General features: G+C 32.9%; 1 protein-coding gene across 1 annotated transcript; it reads right to left on the bottom strand.

Moving 5' to 3' along the window:
* Window positions 1-817: 817 nt before the first annotated feature.
* Window positions 818-1,285, bottom strand: LOC118180213 (histone-lysine N-methyltransferase SETMAR-like). The gene has a single exon (XM_035349338.1). The coding sequence runs from the start codon at window positions 1,283-1,285 to the stop codon at window positions 818-820; it is 468 nt and encodes a 155-aa protein (XP_035205229.1).
* Window positions 1,286-9,266: the final 7,981 nt, after the last annotated feature.

The raw sequence follows: 9,266 nt of genomic DNA, 5'->3' as shown, positions 1-9,266 counted from the left end.
CTAAGGGAAACTGGCTCGTATACACGTTACACATGGGGAAAACCACGAAAACACCCATGCAGCCAGCCCGTTCGCGGGATTCGAACCTCGGACCGAACTACCAGTGTTCAGCGACTTTACCGCTCGGCCGCTGGTGGGCCTAGTGTTAGTATAAAGAAGAAAGTCTTTTTGTTTGTCTCTAATAACTCAGTCACTGCTATAGCTATTGTCACCAAACTTTCTACAAATCTTTTCTGGGCTCTGGAAAAGGTCGGCGTCGACTTTAAAAAAAAAAAAAAAAAAAAAAAAAAAAAGCTAAAATCAAAGATATTAATAAAAGTCGGAAAAACGATCATTTTCGCCCTCCTTTTTCCCAGTGGCAACAGTCTCGCAAGCTTGAGATGAAAATCTGCTTAATTTCGAAAGCTGTTGCCAGTGCTCGCTTTCAAATCCTAGAATTTGTTAATAAAAATTTTGTTAGTTTTAGGATGATATAAAAATAGCATTTCCAAACATTAAATACATTACTACTGATTCCAAAAGTTCGTAGGAAGCCATTTCGACTACTCCCATCTTCGTACGACTTTAATCAGCCGAAATGTTAATTAAAAGTTCCCAAAGCGCTAATTTTTGCACTCTTTTTTCTGAGTGGCAACAGTCTCTCGCATTGGATAAAAATGCTTTATTTCGAAAAGGGTTGCTACTTCTCGCTTTCATATCGTAGAGTTTGTTAATCAAAAATTTGAAAGTTGTACAAAATCTATATACAAGGTCCGGCTATTAATTTCCAGGACTCATGGAATAACTCAGAAGAAAAAAAGGTTAAACACATAGCCATTTAATATGATTCAAAGTAATCCCCATCAGCCGTAATGCACGTCTGTGCTCGGTTGTACAAATTTCGGAAAGAAGTTTTAAAGTCCTCATTTGGAATGCTCTTAAATAGTGACGTTATAGTTTTCTTGATGGCTTCGACATCCTGAAATCTTGTTCCCTTCAGTGAAGTTTTCAGCTTAGGAAACAGGAAAAAGTCTACAGGTGCTAGGTCTGGAGAGTATGGTGGATGCTGCATTTCAACGCCACCATACTGGGCTAAGAATCGCCTCACAGGCAACGTAATGTGTGGGCGGGCATTGTCATGTAGCAGCAGCCAACTCCCATTTTGTTGAAAATGAGGCCTTACTCTACGAATTCGTTTTCGAAGTCGGTCAAAAACTTCTGTGTAGACCTGTTCATTGATAATCATGTTAGGAGAAAGAAATTCTTGATGAATGAGTCCATCGCACTCGAAGAAAGCGATAACCATAACTTTGATTTTGGACTTTTCAAATCGAAATTTGTTCTGCCTTGGTGAACTTGGAGACCGCCATTCGGAGCTTTGACGCTTGGTTTCAGGGCCATATTGATAACACCAAGACTCGTCTCCCGTGACTATCCTATCCAGGAACGCAGAGTCAGCACAAGCGTTGTCGATAAGTTCGCCACATGCGTCCAGTATCACTTGCTTTTATGGTGCTTCCTTAATTGCTTTGCTCCCTTGTTGTCTCAATTGCTTTGCTCCCCTAAATGGTGAGAAACGAATCTGTAACAGATCTTGCGTTTGCCTAGGTCTTGTGTCAAAATTCGCTGAACCGTCTCTTTGTCCATGCTGAATTCATTGGCGAGTACTCGAATAGTCAATCGACGATCACATTTCACCATATCGCGGACTTCTTCAATTACTTCCGGCGTGCGTACGGACTGCGGCCGACCTTTGTGTGGATCATCTTCGACGCTTTCGCGCCCGTCCCGAAAGCGTTTAAACCACTCAAAAGTTCTTGAGCGAAATAATGCTTCCTCGCAGTAAACTTGTTTTAACATTTCGTAGGTTTCACCAGCTGTCTTGCCCAATTTGAAGCAAAATTTAATGTTAATTCTTTGCTCCATTTTCACTTCGACAATAGAAATTTAAGAGCTACGTTTTAACGCGCCTTTCCACGAGAACCACTTACTTCAGAATGGCACCGATTGAACTGCACATGCGCAAGAAAACGCTTTTCAATATACAATCATTAGCGCCATCTTCCGGCTTTTCTTTCTCCTACAGTTATGTTAGTCCTGGAAATTAATAGCTGGACCTTGTATATAAAAAAGAATGTCTGTTTCTGTGTTTGTTCGCGTTATTGATTTCTGATCAATTATGATAACTTTTTTGCCACATTTAATCGACTAAAATTTAATATAGGTGAAATATTGAACGGAACGTAAGCTTCTACGACCATTTGATTAGAAAGACGAAAATCATTAAAAACTGCGTGCCATTGTTGCTGATGTAATGAGAGAGAATTACCTTATTTTTCTATCGACATTTTTATGTGGGTTCCATATCGGATCAAACTGAAAAATGTATTACTATAAATATCTTATTTTTTGCACCGTTATTAGAGAATAATAGCGGCAGTGTCGCTTTCTCTGTTGTTAGACGCATTACTCCCAATCTAACTTTACTGACATCGGGAACTTCCGCTAGTATAACATAAAACTATACCATTTTTATGTTTGATTATCAAGATTTAGTGCCCGAGACAATCCATTCTGTATAATTTGTAATGAAAATATTATCATAACAAGGTGAATTGGTGATAATATGCATTTTTTGGAATCATGCAAATTAACTGCTGACCTTCGAGAAGATTTTTGAAATTGCCAGCGAACGTGATTATTAATCAAGAGACATATAAAATTCATACAAGATATTATGAAAATTTTAAGCAATAATAATAATAGGATAGACTATTACTCTAAGAAAGATATAAACATCGTACAGGATATAATGAAAATTATAAACAATAGTAAAGATATTTTCAGAGTTCAAAGTTAGGGCTCTCTTCGACATTTTTTTTAATGTATATTTATTGAAAATGAATGTTATATGTTCTTGCTTGCGATTGTATGTTTTACTTGTTTATTTTATCTAATTTAATTATATTTATTTTCCTTTACTCCAAACCAGTTCTGTAATATTGATCGCAAGGCAATCAGTTGCAGAATAAATAACAGTGTTTGAATGTTTGAGGTTTATTTTTTCCCCTTTGGAACTTTCTGCCATCGTGCTGCCTCACAAGTTTTCTCAATTCCTTTTTTTTTTCTGCCTTCAGATGTATTTTAATTTAAATTAATCTATGTTTTTTTTTTCTATCAAAACTTATATTGCTTACCTTTAATATTCTTTGAGTTCTGAGCACTTTGCCTTTCTTTCCCTTTTCACAATGCCATTTTACCCGGCGCATCCTGTCTTACTTTATTAGTTGCATTTTCCCATTTCCGCTCTGTAATTAAAATTTCTGATAGTTTGCATTGAGACTTCTTTTGGATGTCGCTTCATTTCTTTTCAAGTTTTCTTTTAACCTCATGCATTCATCGATCAGTTTTAGTTTTCTTTATTGCAACACTAGCAGCTTCGCTCCAGCCTTCGTCTGGCATTTAAATGTACCAGAAAAATGGCTGAAGGGAACACAAAGCGTTAAATTTAAAAACTGAGTAGAATTTTACGCTGCAGAACAACTTCATAAAAAAAGTTATTAAGTATAACAAAATTACAATGAAATAAGCAATATCCATAAATACAAATGTTAATTATCCTAATAAATAAATTAATCAACTTCCCTTTGCAAAATCTTAAGAACTCAAATGGTATAAAGGAGGTTAAAAACTTTGTTTCCTAAAAAAATCACTCAAAACTTTTCAATATCTTAAAAACAGTGAAATGAGCAACAAATAACATAAAATAATACAAGAAACAAAAAATTCTGAAAAGCAAAGTATAATTAATGATAATTTATCTTATATTTGCAAGAGAAAATATTACAATGAAATAAGCTATATCCCTTAATACAAATATTAATTATCCTAATAAAAAATTAACTAACTTTCCGTTGAAAAAAAAAATCATGCAAAACTTTTCAATATCTTACAGTGAAATAAGCAAAAAATAACATGAAAGAAATACAAAAAACAAAAAATTTCGCGCACAATTTTACTCTTCAGAACTTTATCAAAAAATATCAATAAAAATGCATTATATATATATAAAAAAATGACAATGAAATATGCCAATCTCTTAAAAACAGTGCCATAAAAATATGATGAAAAATTGTTGCCAAACCATATTTCTAAAAGAATAAAACTATTCAAAATGATGCGATTTCATCAAAAAATCTATCAACAACAATAAGAAACGAAGATCGTTGCCAAATTCACATTTTTAAAGATGCGAGATGGGAGAAGTGTACTTGAAAGAAGCTTCATTTAAAAAAAAATTTTTAAATACAAAATATTATCATTTTTCCAAAATTCTTTTTGTAAAAGCAGTCGCAAGGATGAGAGTTTAAAGTGTCCAAAAATCAAAGAAAAATAAACTGTACATTTTTAAAAATAAACATTTTTAGAAAATATCCCGTTGAAAAGGTGTTAAGTTCCCTTTGTTAAATAAATTAATATTTAATCGATTTATTGAAACACGAAATTTATTTTAAGTTCGTAAAATAGCTAAGTGCATACGTTTCATGACGATGTGAAAATGGAGTGTGTAGAGTAAATTCTCGCTTTCCTATAGCCCATTATGTCTCAAAATGACGCGATTTCGTCACAAAACATAAAATTAAAAAAATCGAATTCGAATTTCAAAAAAATCGCTTCGAGGTGCACTGGCTCATGTCTAGATGCACCTATGTACCAAATTTCGTAGCCGTGGGTCTATTAGCTTACGCGCAGGGCGAACGAAAGACACACACACACAGAGACAGACACTTTCTTTTATTATATGTAGAGAAGATAGAGATCTGTTTTTTCTTTGGTCGAGATACTACAGATATTATGAGATTTTCATAGTTTTCTGGCAAGCCGTTTGAAAGCAGCTCTGCTACGTGACTGTCTTTTATATGATAAACAATGTTTCTTTATACAGTTCATCTATAAAACATTTTTTTTACACGATCTTCCAACATACTTCGGTTTCTTACACTTCTAAAGCGTACACTTTGTAAGAATAATCAAACCATACTTGAAATATTTCTTCTGGCATGAACTTCCTTGAATTGGAATTAAATTTCCTTCACCGTTCTTTGATTTCTCAAGTCTACAACCAAGTGCCGTCAAAGAGTAACGCTATGATGGTTCGAGTCTGTTTATCTTGCTTTATTCATTCACAAACTACTTCTACAATTCATAAATTTCCTTTTATATTAGACATTTATGTATGCGGTGTTTATTTTGCTTAGAATTAAGATAGGACGATCAGTCGCCTGATTGCTTTCATGCATGAGCCAAGTTTTTCTTATTAACGAAATGATATCCTGGCAATTACACATCAGAAACAAACGAGAAGAGTGTTTTTATAACACGTGAGTGCACTGAATGCAGTAGGATTTATGATTTGAAATTTTCTTCTTATGTCTAAATGTTTATGCATCAAAAGCCAAGAATTTGCAAATAAACTTCCTCTTTATGCTGACCCAAAATACTATTAATATAAATTTAAATTTCAGATTAAATAAGGTTTGCCCATTTCTATTCTAATTATACTACTTTCAGATCTAATGTTACTTATTCAGGCCATTTAACCACTTCACCGGCGAGCAAAACTTCTATATTTTGTACCATTTTTCTCTTCCAAAGGTAAACATTTTGTGTCTGAAATTTAGCTCAGTTAACGAGAGAAATATTTCCTTTCCCCTTCCACTACCTGTGAGGTCTATTGAGAAATTCTATTGAAATGAACCTGAACCCCGTACTTGTCACACTCAAGGACGTCAGTGACAACCCCATAAAGGCGACCATCGAACACAAAAGCTGGTACCTCGTAGAGGAGATATTATCAGCTTTGACTACACTACCATTTAAGACCAAGCTATGTCGTCCCTGGAAATCTGTTTTTATAATTATTTTAAATATAGGAATAATTTTAAAGTGTAATATATCATACATCATTTTATAAATAATAAAACTATATTCGTACGAAATATTCCTAAATTAAAAATCTTACATAAAAATAAATAAAATATCTTAATATCTTATATAATATATATATATATATATATATAAATGTGTGTGTGTGTATTCGGGGTAATGATGTGAAGATAAAACGTGTTAAAAACTCGCATCCGTCTCATCTAATGCTATGCATTTTAGGACTTTTCGATTTGCATCTGATAATTAGTAAGAAGAGTAAAATCGATTGAAAGTTATTCAAATGCAAATGCCATTTTTGATTGTGAAATAAAAGCTTTGTTAATTAAAGCAAAAATCAGTATATTTGCTTATTTGAAATAGCTATAAATAATGTTTTGATACTATTTTTCTTAATGCACTGTAATAAAACACGCTCGAATTACTTCTCATATATTTTCATACATTTAATTATTAGCCCAAAAGCGCTATTAATCTCATATCGGGATTTTTCGTCCTGTCACTTTAAATGTCTGAATCATTTTTAAATTGTTACCACCAAGTATGTTATCGCCTTGCATTATTTTTAAAGAAATTAAATAATGAAGAATCTGCATGTATTGTGAAAAAATGATGGTAGATACAACCGTCAAATTTTGAATAATGTAATTTTTATGCGAACATGTGCACCTCAAAGCACAAATTTTAATCTCGAATTTGTTTTATTATTTTTTCATATTTTGTAATACTTTAATTAATTATTAGTTAATAGTCTCAAAGATCGGAAGCGAGCAGTGGCAACACTATTCCAAATAAAACATTTTTTATCTCCGACTCGCGAAACTGTTGCCATTCTGAAAAAAAATAAGATATTTCTCTTTCATTATCAAATATTTTGTCATTTTGCTGCTGAATAGAATTTTATGTAGCGAAAGTTTATATTTAATAAATAAAATTCACATTCGAAAACTTAGTAATAAAAAGAAACAAAAAAGAAAAGTTCTCTAAGCCATCTTATTAAGAAAACTGAGGATTGGTATTATGAAATGAGAAAAGACTGAATAAAATAGAAAAATATATTGCAGCATTTAAAACTGCATCGGGAATTCAAAAAATAGGCTGCTTTTAAAAAAGTTGTGATTTTGCTGTTGAACTGTATGCGCGATGAAAGCGATACTTAATATTTTTTTTTCTTTTAATTTGACATTGTCAAAACATGCATATTTTCATCATTTATAATACTTTCATAATTGGATATACATGACTACCACCAAAGATTGAGAAAATAAAATAAAAGCCGTGTAAAAACATTTAAGCTGGTAAGGGGCAGTATATATATATATATATATATATATATATATATATATTTGGTACTGCCGATTGCAATAAAAAAGAGAAGTGCACAACTAGATGTTATAGCTGCCCAACATACAAAATTTCATTGTTATAGGACTAATCGTTTTTGAGTTATGCGAGATACATACATACGTATGTACGTACCATACAGATGTCAGGAAAAAAAATCTATTTTGAATCTATTTTACTGTTTAACTACCCATTTAAGAAAAAATGACTTCTTTATTCTGTCCGTACGCACAGTTGAAAAAGAATTGTGAAAATGGATTTGGGAACGGGCAAAATGGATATTTCCGATGAAATATGAACCCCAAAAATTTTCGCGCTTATAAACTTCCTTTACTTCTCACAGTAATAAAATAAAACAAAAGCGAATACAATCACTTCAACTAAAAAACAGCCAAATAACACGAAAAAGTGGTACGTTTTCAAAGTGAATTCATTTCTCTACATTCAAAAAGTTAAAAAAAAATTCTTCAAGGAATCAAAATTAAAACAGAAAATATTTTATTTATACTAAGTTAATCATGAAGGGGTAAGGGAATTATTTCTATGCGAAATTCTTATTACTTCAGAAAGAGTTCAGAGTATACAGTGTATGTACTCAAAAAAAAAAAAAAAAAAAAAAAAAAAAAAAAAAGGCCACGTTCGGATTTGAAAGGATAGCATTTAAAACCTTCAGACTTGTTTGTCAGTTAATGGGAAGGTGTGTGAATTGTTGTGCATCTCTCGAAATCTGTGTTAAGGGGGATTATTCCCTCGGAAAAAGCGATCCCCCGTCGTTTGCTTTTCAGGTACAATCTGTGGAGTGAGTCTGGTCAATTAAGCCATCAATCACTTCTTTTCCTTTTCGACTGGTACTGAGGGGTAGGAAAAATAAGAAGCTTCGAATCTCTCTCGGGGGTCACGGTTCATGCCAAATTTCACCTCGACGATAGTCTGCCGTCGCTGACGGTTAAATAAACATTTCAAACTGACGATACTCTATCGGGGCAAACGGGGAAGTGGTTAAAATACATTGCGAGTAATATTTTAACACATGTATGTATCGGAGTAACAAAAAAAATCATTATCACATTAATTTATCAAATTCATTCATCATATTTTTCACATAATAGAGAATAATAGGAAAATTTAATATTTGATAGATATATTTATATATACGAATAAGAACACACATAATACACACATATATATATGTAGAATCGGTACTTACTGTCTAGGAATATGATGTCTGTAAACTTACTTCCGATGTGGCTGTCTAGGGGCTAATAAACTAGTCCGATTTATGTAAAACTTGAATATTTAATGAAACATGAATAGTTGCAACAAACTACAAAGTAATTACATACGTAGAAGGAAATAGGTGAGATTATTTACAGATGAAGAGAAGGAATCATCTTTAATATGCAAACATCTTTTAATCGCGTCATCGTCTTAATGGCGGAATCGTCTGTCTTCTATCATCGGAAAAGTAAAAGATTTATTTTCACAGCTTGTCGCGTCATCTGATTATAATGAACGATGCTATCCCACAACTGCTCGTCCATCCTGATGGAATGCGGCCTCGCATTCTCGTAGCACCACCATCTCATCTAGGGATCTGAAAAATAAAATTAAAAAAAAAAAAAAAAAGATTGTTAGTTTACTATTGAGGCAAAAGTCGTCCTAAATGGTTTATTTCAGCCATCTTCCCTTATCATCTTAACATCTTCAGAAATAACGGCGTTAGCTCTTCTTAAATGCTCTTTCAGTGTTCGTTCATCTTGAACAGTCTATCTGAATACATGTATTTTACAAACGCGTCTTCCTTTGATGTTGTCTGGAACAATTCATCTTCGTATTTACGTCTTCTTAAACATCAACTGAACACGTCTTTTGAATACGTCTTCTTAGATACCGTCTGGATACATCTTCTGAATGCGTCTTAGATATCTTAAAGATCCGTCATTCGAATGCGTCTTCTCAAAATCATCTTCTTTAAGCCATCTTCCTTCATACATTTC

The sequence above is a fragment of the Stegodyphus dumicola genome, chromosome 7 (genome assembly GCF_044657685.1).
Source record: "Stegodyphus dumicola isolate Sdum_Otavi_A_Nest chromosome 7, ASM4465768v1".
Lineage (NCBI taxonomy): Eukaryota > Metazoa > Arthropoda > Arachnida > Araneae > Eresidae > Stegodyphus > Stegodyphus dumicola.
Note: the sequence above shows the minus strand (reverse complement) of the source record. Positions and strands in the feature narration are given on the sequence as shown.